Raw genomic sequence first — 17,767 nt, 5'->3', positions numbered from 1 at the left:
TGCTCCATCCCCATCTCCAGCTGCTGTTCCCACATCATCCGATTCTGAACCCCCACCTTCCAAGAAGAGGAAGGGGAAGAACTCAGGGGGCCCTGACCTTGAGGCTATGATGGATAAGATGGAGATGAGGAGAGAGGAGAGAGTGGCAGCAGTGGAGGCTGCTAGAGAGAAGCGGAATGACATCCTCAACACTTCTCTCAAACAGCTCTCAGACCAGAGAGATGAATGTGCAAGATACCTCCAGCCTGTGGCAGATTTCATGCGGTCACTGCCTCAAAAGCATCAGATTGAGTTCAAACACAAATTACAGAACCTAGTATATGAGACAGAGAAGGCTGTCAGTAATGAACTGTAGTGTCTCTATGTAAAGATGCTTCTAATTTAATTTAATTTACTTCTAATATATTACTGTTATACTGTTGTATTATTACTGTTATACTGTTATACTGTTATACTGTTGCCAATCTTCATGGCCTTAAATAGCCTGATGAAGGCCCTATAGGCCGAAACGTTGCGGTTTCCCCATTAAAGTTTTTTCACTGCATTCTTTTTCTTTATCAGGCACCTTATCCTCTCCTACGCACCTGTAGGTGTGCAAAGGCCTTCCTTTTTATTGCCTCTAATATTTGGAAATTTGGCCTATGTTTAACCAGAGGTACTAAAAATGTCTTACAGGTTGAGAACCACTGCTGTAAACCACATTGAGAACCAATTATCTCCCATCCAGCGACAGAATGGTTTTGGACATTAAAGGCAATTCATTCACTACAATATTTATAAAACGGGAAAATGTAAACCAAAAACATCTGGGAATATTACAATATTTATTTGCAGTAAAATATTTTCATTCAAGTATTAGGTACCGGGTGTCGCAACCCACGCCGCACAACCATTTCTTGCCATGCTACACGTCCCTGCGGTGTCAGGAAGAAGTCAGCCAAGTCGTCTCTTGTTGAGCGTGCGTCTTGGCTGGCTCTTTGACGGGACAATTCCACGCGATCCTGCAGGTTTGTGTCCCCTTCCACCTCACGCCTCCATGCACCTGGCTGCAGGTCCCCTGAAGCAGTGATGGAGTCTGTGAAGTTTGGTGGGATGTACCTAGGGACATAGCAATTGTTAAATTAGAGGCTTCATAATATTTTCCCAACATTTTTTTTCTTTTACAGTTGCCTACTTTCATGGGAAAAGAGAGGAAGCCGCACACTCATATGCTCCGAAGTATAAGTTTATTGACGACGTTTCGAGCCAAGGCTCTTCATCTGGTCAAACTCAAGATGTCAGTGATCCACCCACTTAAGTAGACACCCATGGGTCACGTTACTAGTGTGGGTGGAACCAACACAACATGGTCATTAATCAATTACTGAAATATCATTAAATATAGTGTTACACATTTCTCAAATCCACAGACGTGGACTAAACAAAAGGACATCATGATTATTATAGAATCTATGATAGTGATTCACATAATCAGGTATTATTACTTAGGCAACAATTCGAATATATACAGTGTACAATAAATAAATTATAAAAAATGGCTGATGGGGAAGTCCTCGTTCATTCCCTTTGGGGACATTGTATTCAAAGTGTAAATCCAAAAGGATTCACGTTGTAGCAATAGTCTATTTAGATCCCCTCCTCGCCTGGGGTATTTTACATGTTCAATCCCCTGATATCTCAGAGTGGCCACAGTATGTTTAGCGGACAAAAAATGCATTGCAACCGGGCTTTTTGGATCTTGGTTGCGAATGCTACTTCTATGCTCGCTCATGCGTGTTTTTAACGCCCTGTTGGTCTTGCCAACATACCCTAGACCACATGGACATTTGAGCAAGTATATAACATTTTTGGTTGTGCATGTTATAGTGCCCTTGATGTCATAGTTTTTACCCGTGAGTGGGTGCGTAAAAGTGTGGCTCTTAGTGGTGAAGTTGCATTGTGCGCAACGGCCGCATTTATAATTACCATCGGGGATTTGAGTCAAAAAGTTAGATTCTGGCGAGATAGGAGTGAGATCTGATTTGACAACAGTTTGCCTAATATTGGGAGGACGTTTGTAAACAACCCTAGGTATTTCTTTAAAAGTATTGGCCAGTTTGGGGTCGCTGCTGATGATGTACCAATGTTTCTTTATAGCACATTCAAATTCTTTTCCCAGGGCTGAGTATTGCACAATGCATAGAGGGCCGTTACTTGAGGGAGCGTCCCGTTTGGATTGAAGAACTTCCTCTTGTGTGCAGTCGCTGAATCTGTCGCGTGCCTTTTTTAGCCATTCATCTGGATAGCCTCTGCTTCTGAAGCGCGCATCTAGGAGATCTGCCTGTGTTTTGTAATCTGCGTCTTCACTACAGAGTCTCCTCATGCGGCTATGTTGGCTTATTGGAAGGCTGCGTTTCAGCGGTAGCGGATGGAAACTATCAGCTCGGAGCAAGGCATTACTGTCTGTGGGTTTTCTATAAACATCTGTTTTGAAACCTTTGCCGTTGCGTATGATGCGTATGTCCAGAAAACTGATTTCCTTTTTGTCAAAGGTGATAGTGAATTTCAGTGATTCATTGCAGGAGTTGATATAGTCAAAAAACATTTTTAGATCATGTTCACTGCCGCTCCATAATAAAAGGATGTCATCCACATAGCGTCGCCAAAGTTTTATGTAGGTTAGGAAGGGATTATTGGGCCCAAAGACTGAATCTTGTTCAAAAAGGCCCATATAGAGGCCTGCGTAATTAGGGGCCATACGGCTTCCCATTGCGGTGCCACGTGTTTGGAGATAATAGTCATTCTCAAACATAAAGAAATTCCTTGTTAAAACTAATTCGGCCAGCTCTCTGATGCAGTTTGTACTGGGTGAGGGGTTTTCACGTCGGTTCATATAATAGGTGAGCGCTTGCAATCCCCCTGTGTGTGGTATACAGGTGTATAAGCTCTCAACATCCAAAGTGACCATGATAACTTCTTCAATTTCCCCCACATTCTTTAGGGTGTTAATCATGTCCATGGAGTCTCTTATATAGGCTGGGAGAGAAGTGACATGTGGTTTTAAAAAATGATCGACATATGTGGAGATTTTCTCTGTGAGCGACCCGATTGAGGAGACAATGGGTCTGCCTGGAGGCGATTCAAGGCGTTTGTGGATTTTGGGCAGCGTGTATATGACTGGGGTGACAGGGTATTCAACTTTCATGAACTCCAATACATTTTTATCAATTTCCTGATTGTCAAAAAAATGCTGTAGTTTTCCATGTATTTCTGTTTTGAACTGGGCTGTAGGACTGGATGGCAACTTTTTATAGAAAGAAAGATCTTCTAGTTGTCTTTTTATTTCATTTTGATAGTCCACCCGGTTCTGAATGACTATAGCGCCGCCTTTATCAGCAGGCTTGACAATCACATGCACATCATTTTTCAAATCAATCAAAGCATCTCTCTGTTCTTTTGGGAGGTTATTCATTGTTTTATATTCCCGTTTTTTATTTAGGATTTGAGTTACATCTTTTTCCACCAATCTACAATAAGTCTCTAGAGAGGCGTTCTTGTTCCTGGGTGGACAAAAAGTAGATTTGGCACGGAAGGGATGTTTTGCCCTGGTCACATTTTCACGAGTGTCATCTACCTGTGTGAGCTCATTGGAAGTGTGTTTGGGGCTAAAGAATTCCCTTAGTCTGAGAGTGCGGAAAAACTTGTGAAAATCAATGATGGTGTTAAAGTCATTGCATTGTGTGGTAGGGACAAAAGAAAGGCCTTTACTGAGGGCTAACTCACATGGGGTGCTTATGGATTTATTGGACAAATTGATCACATTCAGTGATTCTGGCTGCTGCGTGTCCAGTAGGGGGAAGGTTGCCTTTTTCCTCTTGCTCCTGCGGCATTTTCTCCAGGGACGTTTCTGCCTCGTTGGCCTCGCTGTCCTCTTCGTTGTGGTCTCGACATTCCTCTGCGTCCTGCGCCTCGTCTAAAAAAGGTTCCCTCTGGTAGTGGACCCCATCGTTGTATTCTGAGTCTGTGTCGAAGGAAGAGGAGTCGGAGATGGGAGCGCTGTATCTTGGTGCGGCTCTGACGTCATCGGCATTCCTCTGCTGTGCCACGGGCTGGACTGGCCACAGGGCATACCGGGCATTTTCCCGGTGGGCCGCGACCGTAGGGGGCCCACCGTAGGGGGCCTGCCGCCAATAGGCGGCAGGCCACCAGGTAGCGCCCCCCCTGACCCCCCCGCCGGTGCAGTGCAGGGGTGGGGCCACATAATATTATGTTGCTTAGGGCCACTACTGTTTGTATCATTTATGTTGTTCTGTAAAAGTGGTGGTATTAGGGCTTGTTTGTGTGTGTGCCTCGACGGAGTGGGTGGTAGAGTTTCTGCTATCTGCGCGCTGGTTGTGGTGGGCCGGTCTGGGCCAAATTCACGCGAAAATGCCCGGGCCGAATTTTTGTCCCAGTCCAGCCCTGGTTCAGACGCTTCCTGGATACATAATGCCATCAAATCGAAGGAGCACTTATTCATAATTTGGCACCACTGGTCACAAAATATCTCGTTGCTTCGGCCCATTGTAGGCGCTTTTTTAATTCTGAGCCCTTCTGGGATCTGTCTTCTGCGTAGATAGTCACTCAGTGTGACAGCATGAAGGCGGTGTCTGATCTCTCTTTCGTAGAGTCGTTTTAGGGATTTTTCAAGTTCCCCTCTTGTTTGGAGACCATCTGCGGGCTCATCAAAAATCGAAGCAGTAACCATTATTCGGTCATAATCTTCTGTAGAGAATTCCAAGGTTTTGGATAAGGCATCGTTATAATCATTCGATGTTGCCATATTTATGGGTTCAGTGGAGTCTTGGTAGGAGTGCCGTATTGTGCAAAAATCATACAGAAACTATAGTAAAATACGCACATCACTTCATGGAGGTGCTGGGTTCAAAAAGTAACATAGGAAAAGAGAGGAAGCCGCACACTCATATGCTCCGAAGTATAAGTTTATTGACGACGTTTCGAGCCAAGGCTCTTCATCTGGTCAAACTCAAGATGTCAGTGATCCACCCACTTAAGTAGACACCCATGGGTCACGTTACTAGTGTGGGTGGAACCAACACAACATGGTCATTAATCAATTACTGAAATATCATTAAATATAGTGTTACACATTTCTCAAATCCACAGACGTGGACTAAACAAAAGGACATCATGATTATTATAGAATCTATGATAGTGATTCACATAATCAGGTATTATTACTTAGGCAACAATTCGAATATATACAGTGTACAATAAAGAAATTATAAAAAATGGCTGATGGGGAAGTCCTCGTTCATTCCCTTTGGGGAATGAATGGCCTACTTTCATGAAAAATAATGCTGTATCCAATATACATATTTGTAGAGAAAATCAGATCTTTTTTGGTATACTGTATGTCTCTGGCGAAGTAGTTTAAAGGCAAATATTAATTACATAAATACACATGGAAGTGTGGAATTTGGCATGGAGTATCCTGACACATATACGTAGGTATGAAGCAGGATTTTGGGGCTTGTTACCATTGTATTCTTAAATATGACCCCAGAAACACAAAAAAACAAACACTGTCCGCTTAACAAACAAAGATGGTTATTTTCCAGCACATTATGGTGAATATCACTGCCTCACTTGTACATAGAAAACTTCCCATATCCTTAAGCTTCAATTTTAGCCCAAGATGACCTTTCTATCTTGAAAATTGCTCTTTCTGTAGCCGAAATTCTGCACTATACCTGAAATCGGTCAGTCAGTATCAGCTATACATTTGGAATAAATGAATGACCGACTCCACATTATGGAATATTTCCTACTTGAATGAGCTATGTAAAAAAATTGGCAAAGTGTCCCATCTGTAATTTTTATGCAAATGAGTGCCGCAATTATATAAAAATCACACCCGTGTGAACTGAGTGGTGTAAGGTTTTATATAGCATGATCAGCTGTGGTCTAACGTAATGTCTGACGTAATGAAATAAGGTAAGGTATTATGTAGCCTGATCAGCTCTGATCTGACGTAATGAAATCACACCCGGATGTGATTTCACAACTGGCTTTTTCTGTGCAGAGAAAATGACCATGGTTGCTACGGTCATCCAGTTCACCCGGGTGTGATTTAATTACGTCAGAAATTATTTTGAACATAGCAACCATGCTCATTTTTTTCTGCACACAAAAGCCAGTTGTAGGAGTGGTTTACACCACTCAAAAATCAGACTCATCTGAAGTGAGTGGTGCTGTTGGGGTGTCTGACGATTAACCCACCTGATTAACCACGACCTGATTAACCCATTTTGACCTGAGATCAGATTCTAAAAATGTCTTCTACATCCTGACAGTTTTCTGAAAAAGCTGTTTCTATGTCAGTGGTTCTTCGATTTTTCAAAAATAGCAGACCTACAAGTTCATAGCGCGCCATTCGGTGGAGCGCTATGAGCTTGTAGATCTGCTATTTTTCAATAGCTAAAGCATAACATAATGCTAACACCAAAAGGGGTTCACGCCAAAAATGGGTTAAGACATTAACCGGTCGAAACATGTTGGTTGCTATTTTATAGAATAAAGTTTGATTTAACTACACCTATTCTATTGTTTATGTACATATTTGTGTCTTTTAAAATCAATATTAATAGTAAAACCGGTTGATAGTGTCATCCCAAAGATCTACCTTGAGGCTGGCCCATTTGATGCATCCGTACAGGTGAGGTAGTTGTGTAGGGCGACACATGCGTGTACAATGTCCCCAGCCTTTTCTGGGGAACCTTCAATTGCCCGCCCTAGGATCCGCCATCTAGCAGTCAAGATGCCGAAGGAATCTTCGATCATCATACGGGCTCTTGAGCAGTGTTGGGCACGTTACTTTAAAAAAGTAATTAGTTATAGTTACTAGTTACTTATCCAAAAAAGTAACTGAGTTAGTAACTGAATTACTCTATTGTAAAAGTAACTAGTTACTAGGAAAAGTAACTATTTGCGTAAAAAGGTTGTAATATGTCAAAGAATTTGGATTGTTTTTGGGAGCAGGTTTCACAAGCCAGGTGCATAGAGTAGAACAGCATAGACAGGTAGGCCTACTTACAACTTACACATAATAACCTTTGCCATTTGAGGGAGAAATAAACTTCAACTTCAATATATGTATTGCAAGTCCAGTTTTTAAGTCTCAATATGTTGAAATAAAAGTAAGTAACCTATTTTCCATTCAGTGACAGTTCTAGTGCTAGTCAAAATGCTTCCTTAATTTGGTTTAAAACTTTACAGAGCAACATGTTCATACATTTGTCACACATTTGTCAAACACTGGACTACACTACAGTGCTTTTTGTGTAAATTAAACTGTCTTAGTTACAACTTCAGACAAGACAACTGGTATTCAGGGCCGCATTTAGGGTGCGAATGGTGCCGCCACACAGGGCCTCGCGCTAGGCAGCGTTTTTTTTTTTTTTTGGAAGAAAAAAAAGAAACACTTTCCATTTCAGAGTCGGAGCTAAAATAGGCAGGGGCGGTTATTAGCGCTACGCACGACGGCTAGAGGCCCCGAGAGTTCTCTCTGAAAACATGTCGTTCCGTCGAAGTTGATAAGCTACGGTCGGTTTGGGGCCGGGCAGCCCCCGAGGGGAGCCTCCGACGGCCACGCGTCGCCTCCTCCTCCAAACCGGCGTCACTTCATCCTCCCGTTAAGCGACGCCCGACCGTCCCGTCGTGGGGCCCCCTGTTCCCCCATCTGCCGTGCAGAATTAGAGCAGATCTACAACTCTACAACATACGACGAATTAGACCGTTCCTCACCCAGGAGTCAGCCCAGCTCCTAATCCAGACAACAGTCTTGTCAAAACTTGACTATTGCAACTCCCTCCTTACTGGCCTACCGGCATGTGCACTTAAGCCCCTCCAACTGATCCAAAATGCCGCAGCACGCTTGGTCTTCAACCAGCCAAAATTCTCACACGTCTCCCCCCTTCTCCGCTCGCTCCATTGGCTCCCGGTCGCTGCCCGCACAGAATACAAAACTCTGATGCTGGCATTCAAAGCAACCAAAGGCATGGCCCCCCCATATCTCACAAGTATGATCGTACCCTACAAACCCTCCCGCTCACTCAGATCAGCCAACGCAGGGAAGCTGGAGGTACCTTCACTAAAAACGCCGGGACAACGCTCCACACGTCCCAAACTCTTCTCCCTTCTGGCTCCAAAACTATGGAATGCACTTCCCATTGCAGTCAGAACTGCAGCCTCACTCCCAATCTTCCGCCGTAGTCTGAAAACCCACCTCTTCAGACTCCACCATGGCCCGTAGCACTTGCCCTAGCCTAGCCCCTTAGATAGCACATTATGTAGACTTAGATAGTATTTTAAACAGACTTATAGCTTGTTATGTAGACAGCTCTAGAATTGCACTTTATGTAGTCATAGCACTTTATAGTACACATGTATAATATATTATATAGTATAGTATGTATAGTTTACATAGATACTCCACTGTTACGTTCTTAGTTTACGCATGATTCATGATAACTACTTTTTATACATGTGATGTATGCCATGCTTTTTGTTATTGCTTAATGTAAGTCGCTCTGGATTAAGAGCGTCTGCTAAATGCCTAAATTGTAAATTGTAATTGTAAATTGTCGCAGCGCGACGCGTTGGAACACAATGGAACGAAACAAAAACAAACTCTGCATCTGCCGTGCACGCTTGCGCTGCAGAATTAGAGCAGATCTGCAAGCTCACAATGCGTCGCGAGTTTGTAGATCGGCCGCACCATCGCGCAACGCAGTCGAATTATACACACAATGGAACCAAACAAAAACAAACTGAACACATGTAGGCTAGTTTCGTGCAGCTCCGCTCACAAACAAAATGACTTGTCACTCGAGTGAAGTGAAAAGGTAGGCTATGTCATGTGACTGTCATATAGGACTGTGTGTGGACAGAAAAAAGGTTTTATTTCAAATAATTAGTCACGCATGGACCGACGATGGCTCTCTTTTTTTCTAACCGTGTCATGTTTGCAGCAAGAGGAGCAGCAGCCACAGCCTGTAGTCGCGCACACACACACACACACACACACACACACACACACACACACACAAAAAAAATAACGACGTTAGGTAACGCCGTTATGCCCAACACTGCTCTTGAGTGGCGGTAATTGTAGATCTGCTGCTTCTCCTCAAGACCGCGAGCTGTACATAAGGTGTAAACAAAACAAATGTGTTATTTAGAGTTGTCAGTTTGTCACATAATGTTCCGATATGAGTCAACAGTGCAAAATTCTAATTTGCAAAGCAGGATTGCAAGTTGCAGGATGGGGGGGCCCCAGAATAAGATTCATATTTGAACTGGGACTAACCCCACCCTGGAATGTAGGAGTTGAGGCGTTACACTGAGTTTGACGCAGTTCCACAGATAAATAGTGAAAATCTACAAGCTCACAACACCTTGCCATTTTAATAAGGGAAAATTAGCTTAAGCGATGGCAAATCTGGGATAAAAATGCTTACCACTAGCTTTCTTCACAGATGTGTTCATAAAGGTGTCTACTATCACAGAAAAATGTGTTCCAACCCAACTCCCTTGGGAAACTTTGTGACAGCTGCTGAAAGTTGGGGTACCATACAACCATTATAAGGCAAAATGTTATAAATTTAATTATGCTTTAAGTAGCGTGACGTGTCAAACTAGGGGTTTTTCATCATTCTGAATCCATTCCAAGCATTAGTTTTGCACGAAAAATACTCCTTGGGCTAAAAATGGCCATAGCCGTCATCACAAATGTGATGAAATCAGCACATTTGGGCATATTTGTGCAAGTGGCTATGGCCAAACCCGTTCCAAGCATTCATTTTGCATGAAAAACACTCGTTTAGGCTAAATTCAGCCATAGAACTTGCCCAAATGTGCCCTAATGTGCCCAAATGTGCTGACCTCATCACCTTTGTGATGACGGCTATGGCCTTTTTAAGCCCAAGGAGTGTTTTTCGTGCAAAACTAATGCTTGGAATGGATTCAGAATGATGAAAACACCCTAGTTTGACACGTCACATGCTACTTAAAGCATAATGAAATGTATAACATTTTGCCTTATAATGTATTGTATGGTACCCCAACTTTCAGCAGCTGTCACAAAGTTTCCCAAGGGAGTTGGGTTGGAACAATTTTTTCTGTGATAGTAGACACCTTTATGAACACATCTGTGAAGAAAGCTAGTGGTAAGCATTTTTTTCCCAGATTTGCCACAACTTAAGGTAACTTTACATTACAGCAGTGGGGGTGCCCATGTCTAACCAATGACTAGTCTAAACTAAGTATGCACCCCCAGCAGTGGTTTTCAACCAGTGGTCCCCGGACCACCCGTGGTCATTGAAAGGGTTCCAGGTGGTCCCCAGCTAAGTGATGGAGTTGGTAACCAAATGGACCCTTATTAGATCTTTAACTGTCCATTTGGTTTCATTTTACACTCTCAAGAGTTACATTAATGTTAAACATCTGCATTAGTTAATTTACAATGAGTCTACACAATTACAATATACAATAATTATTATTTTGATCATTTGCATGTTGTCTATCCTAATGGTACCAACATCAATACAGCACGAAAAAGTGTACATATTCTTTAGTTTTGGGTCTGAGAGGCTAAATGTCATCAAATGGTGGTCCGTGGCTCAAATGCCAAATAAATAATGGGCCTTGATCCCAAGGTTGAAAAGTATTACAGTAACAGAAGGGATATTCATATATACACTTCATAACCTTGCTTGCAATTACATGAATCTCTCTGGCCTGTGCTCTCACACACAGTGGTAACATTTAACTGCATTCATGCTGAATTGTATAATTTATAATACAGAATAGGGATAGATGATAATAGTCTGAAAACATAAAAGTCCTAGCAACATACCTCCATAGGGAGACATGAGGTTGGCACCCAGTGGAAATGCAGCATCTCCTATGAAGACGTGTGGCACTGCTGGGACGGTGGTTCCAGGTAGGGGGTTGGGGGCTGGGAGATCCAGTTTGCCACTTTGCAGTGCCGAACCAAAGGTGCATTCAGCAAACACCCCCCCATCAGATTCTCTGCCATAGGATCCTACGTCCACGTATGTAAATCTGTACCTGGCATCGCAAACTGCCATAAAAACAATGGAGTGGTGTCCTTTATAGTTAAAGAACTCACTACCAGCATTTGGCGGAGCCTGCAGATTGACGTGCTTTCCGTCAATCGCGCCAAGACAGTTTGGGTAGTTCCAAAGTCTCCAAAAGTCCAATGCAATGTCACTGAATTGTGCCGGTGATGGAAAGGCCACAAACTCGTCTTTCAGTGCTTGCCAAATGGCTTTGCAGACCTCTGTCACGATCGAACACGCAGTGGACTTGCCCATCTTGAAACCAGCAGAGACGAATTGCTGCGTGCCCCCAGAAGCTGAAATGCACAGCGTGATTGCTAGTCGCTCAGCAGGCGAGATTGGTGCACTGTGTGTCGGTGCATGCTGAATCAGTGGCTCGATTCGACGCAGGAGATCGTCAAAACGACTGGCAGACATTCTCAGGATCGCAAAATGCTTCTCCTCGTCCATATTCCTCATCGGTAGAATGAGGGTGGTATACAGGCCATCCACCTGCCTGGTCCTGTTGAGAGGACGAACACACCACCGTCGCCCACTGGTTCTTCTGTTCGCCTCCTCCAAAATCGCACCCTCCATGACAAACTCGTCCTCCTCATCTGCCTCCATCAACCTTTCCTCCTCTTCCTCCTCCTCTTCCATTACCTCCAAAACTTTCGCTACTGCTTCTGCTGCTTTCTCCGCCATTGTTGTTGCTCTCTTCTCCACTCTCTTTCCCACAATGCTGTCCCCGTGTCCCGCGCGGGGGAAATTTATGGGCGGGACAAGACGGGGCGCGGTCTACCTTTTTCCGAACAAGATCGAAGTAGGGAAGTCATCGGCGTTCGGAGGGTTTTTTTCGGAAAAGAGAAAAAATAAAAGTCTGATCTTTCCGACGAAAAGTTCGGTGGTCGGAGACAGTATGGACTGCCCTTTAATGTGACACTTGAGTCTGCATTTTCCGCCACTCCTCCGACAGTCATGCATGCATGGGTGCTTGTCTATGAAAGCGTTGCGCTGTTTTGACTTTTCCCATTGTTAAGGCACATTCACATACATATTGATCCTTTCCGAAACAAGCCAGGAGGATCTTCTTTGCACAAGCACAAAACATGCCGTTTTCTGTCCGCGCCCATAACTTGCAGCTGTGCTTATGTGGACTTGTAAATCGACAACAACACGCCCACTTTTTGTCAGCAGGAAGAACAAACAGCTCAGTAGCGCATGATCGCATCATGTGGTTAGAAACGCTAGAAATGACTTTTCCTCACTGAAAGCAGAACAAAAATATTTTTTATTGGTATGACCATGACGGGCCAGCGGGCACAGACTCAACCCGCGGGTTGAAGTAGAAACTTAGTCTATGGGCATATTATGGTTACCAAAAGTGATGAAACGGTGAAAAAGTAATAATTCATCTAAAGAGGGGGGAAAAAATCCACACCTGTGTGAAGTGAGGGGCGCTCTTTTGCATATTTAAAAATGTAAAATTTGTAATACAACAAATCATTGTCTTTGTGTAAGTACTCAATTGGGGAAGTTTAATGGTGATAACAATCTAATATAGGTATGGTTTTGCCCACTCAATTCATAATTAACGTTTCAATTTTGGAGCTCTGGCTCATGGACTAAAAATAACTGAACCGGTTCCCATTGGGAACCAACCGGTGGAAAAGGGGCCTGAGAAGAACAGCCAGCACACATGTCCCTTTCACATGGTTTTATTTGACCTCTCCACAGAGCAGAGCAACGGACACGTTGCAACCTAACAGTCTTCCTCAGCATTTACTGAGGTGCTGGCTGTTTTCTCACTAGTCATATTAGTTGCTGTGCACATCCCCCACAACAATACATGAAAATATATATATATATGTCTCGTAAACCGAATCGAGTGTAGGCTGTGAAGCAGACAGGCCGTTTTAAAAACACACCATCATTGATAAAAGAGCATTCAATAAATACCTCCATGCTGTGCATCTGGGTTTGTTGGTTGATCTGCTGGTTGACCTGCTGCAGTTAAATCTTTAGCTGCTCTCTGTCTGACGCTGCCACAGGCAGACTGGGGAGAGAGAGAGAGAGAGAGAGAGAGAGAGAGAGAGAGAGAGAGAGAGAGAGAGAGAGAGAGAGAGAGAGAGAGAGAGAGAAATGTTTACAAGACCATCCACCAATGTTTTGGGCAGCAAATTTCTATTTTAGTTTTAGTCATAGTCTTTGGACTGAAACTTGTCACATTTTAGTCACCTGGAATGTTTTAGTGTCATGCGATTTTAGTCGACTACGGTAAATCTACAGTTGATTTAGTCGACTAAAATGTATTTTTGGCGGGCCTTGATGCCGTTGTAATGACAGATTTTACACTTGCTGAAAATAGCAGATCTACAAGATCACAACGCGTTGCAGCACGGCGCGTTGTGATCTTGTAGATCTGCCATTTTCAGCATGCAACAAAGTGTAAAATGACTTACTAGATCTCTTGTCCACTAGTCCCTTCCTAATATTTTAGTCTAGTTTTTATTTGTTGACGGAATTGTCAGTATAGTTAGTCTTAGTTTTAGTCATCATAGCTTACCCCCAGGAAAAGGGAACTCAAGAGTCACTGTTACACCGGGGCTCCACTGCTACGTCTATGAGCATGGAGGGGCCACCACTGCCGTTGGTGAGGGGCGAAGGCTTGCGGGTCACTGCTACGTCTATGAGCATGGAGGGGCCACCACTGCCGTTGGTGAGGGGCGAAGGCTTGCGGGTCACTGCTACGTCTATGAGCATGGAGGGGCCACCACTGCCGTTGGTGAGGGGTGAAGGCTTGTGGGTCACTGCTATGTCTAGGGAAAGGCCCTCATCAGGCATGAGGCCTCCTGAGCCTGGGAGGCGAGCCGCCAGCCGCTTATTCATCTTACGATACCTGGGGACGGTCACAAAAAGTACAACTTTCAATGGATTTTCTAGTGGCAGAAAGGATGAATGTGAAATGTCAAAATAAATTGAAAAGTTAAATATATGTGGATATTTCCGACTCTTTTTCAAATCAAACTTTATTTATAAAGCACATTTAAAAACGACTGTCATCGACCAAAGTGCTGTACATGTCAAAAAAACAGCATCAACAATACAATCAAATAAGATCAATACATCAATATCAAGCGGGTACATATGGATATAATAAGACACTAAGATAAGAGGTGATCAAATAAAAGGTTGGAATTAAACTAGATTGTGATTAAAAGCCAGGTCGAAAAAATGGGTCTTAGCAGGTCGAAAAAATTGGTCTTAAGGAGAGATTTAAAAGTCTCAATGGACTGGGCGTATCTGATGTGAAGAGGAAGGCTATTCCAGAGCCTAGGGGCAGCCACAGCAAAAGCATGGTCTCCCCTGGTTTTAAGTAGGGCTGTTTTGGGGGTCAATAGTGAGAGGTGCGCTGACCTCAGGGCTCTGACCGGCTTATGGTGTTCAAGAAGTTCTGCCAAGTAAAAGGGGGCCAGCCCATTGAGGGATTTAAAAGCAATTATCAAAAATTTAAAATCAATCCTAAATTTGACAGGGAGCCTTGATACAGAGACAGCATGACTAACTGTTTTTTTAATCCAAAATTAGTTAATAGCACAGGCAGACTCTTCATACTAGTGCATGTCTGAAATAAATGTCAGAGCTGAAATGGACATGAAATAAATGCAGATAGGTGTAATGTGAACCTTTCAAGCCCGTTTTCTCAACTCGCTGTTTTCTGCAAGACATTACTCTATAAGACATATCTCCAAAACCGGTGGGTCAAACTGACAACAACTAATGTCAATTTGAAGCCATGATTCCCTGCTTTCATATGACATGACATGTGAAACAGGGCCTGAGACGGTCACAGAGACAAATACACTTGCCAAGTCAGCTGAAGGACTTTGTTGTTACCTAGTCCTAGGGCACTTGGCCTTGGGTTTAAAAAGAAAATGAAATGTTGTTTTCTTTTTGTCTTTTTTTTGGTATTGTATACGGCTCTTTGGTGTAGAGCACATTACAACCTTCTACAGAAACCTAGGTGTTTGTAAAGACGATTTTAAACTAGTTATGGTAACAAATGATGAGGTAATTAAGAAACTGAGTACCCTCCAACCCCACAAGGCCACAGGCCATGACAATATTCCCTCCAAATTTCTCAGAGACTCAGCCATCTCTATAGCTCCAATCATCACCCACATAGTAAACCTCTCCATCAAACAGGGACAGGTCCCCCAAGATTTCAAACTGGCCAAAGTAACCCCCTTGCACAAGAAAGGGAGTAAATTAGACCCCGGCAACTACCGCCCTATTTCTATTCTTAGCTCCATCTCGAAAGTGATGGAAAAAATAGTCTATGAACAGGTTGAAAAGTATCTTGCCACTAATACATTAATGTACGAGTTCCAATCTGGCTTCAGAACGTCCCACTCCACTGACACATGCCTTCTCTATTTGAGCGACCACATCAAACATGAGGTGGATGCTGGCAAATACTGCGGCATGGTCATGCTGGACCGCCAAAAGGCTTTTGACACCGTGAACCACTCCATACTGGTTAACAAGCTAAAGGCAATTGGTTTCGATAGCACATCAGTGAGCTGGATGCAATCCTACCTGGAGGGGAGAGAACAGATGGTGGAGGTGAATGGAACACTGTACCCCCCCCCCTCCCAGTGAGCTGTGGCGTTCCACAAGGGAGCATACTGGGACCTTTACTGTTCCTAATATATGTTAACGACATGACTTCAGCTTGTGACTGCAACTTGTTCCTGTTCGCAGATGACTCGGCACTGCTAGTCTCGGACAGGAACAAACTGCAGGTTGAAAAGGCCCTCAGCTCTGAACTCGGTAGAATCTGCACCTGGCTCGCTGATAACAAACTATCTTTACACCTGGGAAAAACTGAATCCATTCTCTTTGGCTCTAATAGTAATCTCAGCAAGGCAAATGGCTTCTTGGTTAGAGTGGGTGACAATGTTATCACACGTAAAGATGAAATTACCTACCTAGGTTCCATCCTGGAGGCTAATCTTTCCGGTGATAAAATGGCCACCAACGTAATCAAAAAGGTCAACCATAGAACAAGATTCCTTTACAGGATCTCCTCACTGGTCAACAAAAACACCTTGAAGACCTTAACAGGAGCCCTTGTACAGGGTTTATTTGACTATGCATGCACCTCCTGGTACCACAGCACCTCAAAGGCCCTTAAAACCAGGCTCCAGACTTCCCAAAACAAACTGGTCAGGTTGTGTTGTTTTTTTAGAATGTTTACCCACCCACAGGAGGGCAGTGGAGTTCCATGTAGGTTTGAGTCATGAGAGTGAGAGCAAGCTGCCAGGCTGACGCTGAATAAAGATTACACACTGAGAAATAATAATGTAGTCCTGTGAAGTTACAAGCCTTTTGCGGTGCATCGGTAGCCCCGCGCTGTCGGCGGAGTCTGGCCGACACGGGTTCAACCTCATGCGAGGACATGTTGAGTTGAACAGTTGAAGCTTGCACAGCAGAGAAATGTCCCGGAGCTTCTGCAGCACAGTACGGGACACGAAGGTTTGATTTAGAGTTAGTTTCTTAAGCGGCTTATACACCTTGTATTACTCTATGCTTATACAGCGCAAGCGGAGAAGCTAGGTAGCAGCTAAGCTAACGTGGAGATTAGCTATAAGCGGCTAATGCTCAGAAGCTATTATTTAGTCGTCCTAGTGAAGTAAGCCTTTCACAGCGCAACTTACGTTCTCTTGTGAGCACAATACCACTGGAGTAACTCGCGGTACCGAGCAGTGTAATTACCCGTCCTTTTGTGAGGCTAAAATAATTTGTATATGTCAGAAGTTACTTGTGACAGTGATACCCAAGAGGAAAATTAGCAAGAGGCCAACTTTGCTTTACTTCCCGTATCTGCGTGAGGTGGGCGGTAACATTATCTTCTTCTTCTTGTTGATTTCCGGCAGTGTGGACGCCGCGAGGCGTATTACTGCCCTCCACTGGTCTGGTGATTTATTCACCTAAATCTTGTCATATAGTCCAGTGTCATGCAGGAACTGCAGAACTGCCTCAGAGGTTATTTGGTGGTTCTCATTATGGCCTCTGCCATCCTTAGGAATAGGGATTGTCTTTCTGTGCTGTACTCTTTACACTCTAAGAAAACATGTTTCACTGTTTCTGGCTTTCCACACTGGCAGAGCCCTGTGTCGTGCTTCCCAATGAGAAACAGGTTCTTATTTAAGCCACAGTGCCCCAGCCTCAGTCTGCAGAACTTTACTGCGCCTCTGCGTGATGCTGTAATACAGAAGCATTCTTTCTTTACTTTAGGTTCCACCTGAAAGTAGTGCCTCCCCTTGTCCTCCTTCTCCCATTCCCCTTGGGTCCGTGTATTTTACGGCCATTTCAATTCTAATTTCGTATCTGCAGATACGTATTCAGAATACGGTTTGGTGTTCTGAATACTGTTTGTCAAATATGGAAATGGTAAATTAAAACATAGAATACGGTTCGTTTTCTGAATACTGTTTAGAAATGGTTCATTAAAAACTTAGAAATAGGTATTTAAAACGAAAATATAACCCGATTCTATATTTTCGTTGGTGTCGTTGGAAACAGAATTAAGAATTCAAAACAAGACGCACTGCGACCTGTTCTGTGTTCTGTGGTTCATTTCTCCGCTCCGTCCCTCCCTC

General features: G+C 43.6%; 1 protein-coding gene across 1 annotated transcript in view; it reads right to left on the bottom strand.

Annotated features, from left to right (window-relative positions):
• Positions 1-895: 895 nt before the first annotated feature.
• The window catches only part of LOC306943434 (uncharacterized protein), a 31,819-nt gene continuing 14,947 nt past the window's right edge, over positions 896-17,767 (bottom strand). The window contains exons 2-5 of the mRNA XM_079529753.1: positions 13,669-14,001; positions 13,062-13,158; positions 6,665-6,855; positions 896-1,098 (exon numbers count right to left, since the gene is read on the bottom strand). Coding sequence (XP_079385879.1) covers positions 13,686-13,991 — 306 coding nt within the window. The 5' untranslated portion in view covers positions 13,992-14,001 and the 3' untranslated portion in view covers positions 896-1,098; positions 6,665-6,855; positions 13,062-13,158; positions 13,669-13,685. The remainder of the gene's footprint in view (positions 1,099-6,664; positions 6,856-13,061; positions 13,159-13,668; positions 14,002-17,767) is intronic.

Source organism: Electrona antarctica (genome assembly GCF_951216825.1).
Source record: "Electrona antarctica genome assembly, chromosome: 19".
In the NCBI taxonomy this organism is placed as follows: Eukaryota; Metazoa; Chordata; class Actinopteri; order Myctophiformes; family Myctophidae; genus Electrona; species Electrona antarctica.
The sequence above is the reverse complement of the archived record's forward strand: the minus strand, read 5'-3'. Positions and strand labels throughout refer to the sequence as shown.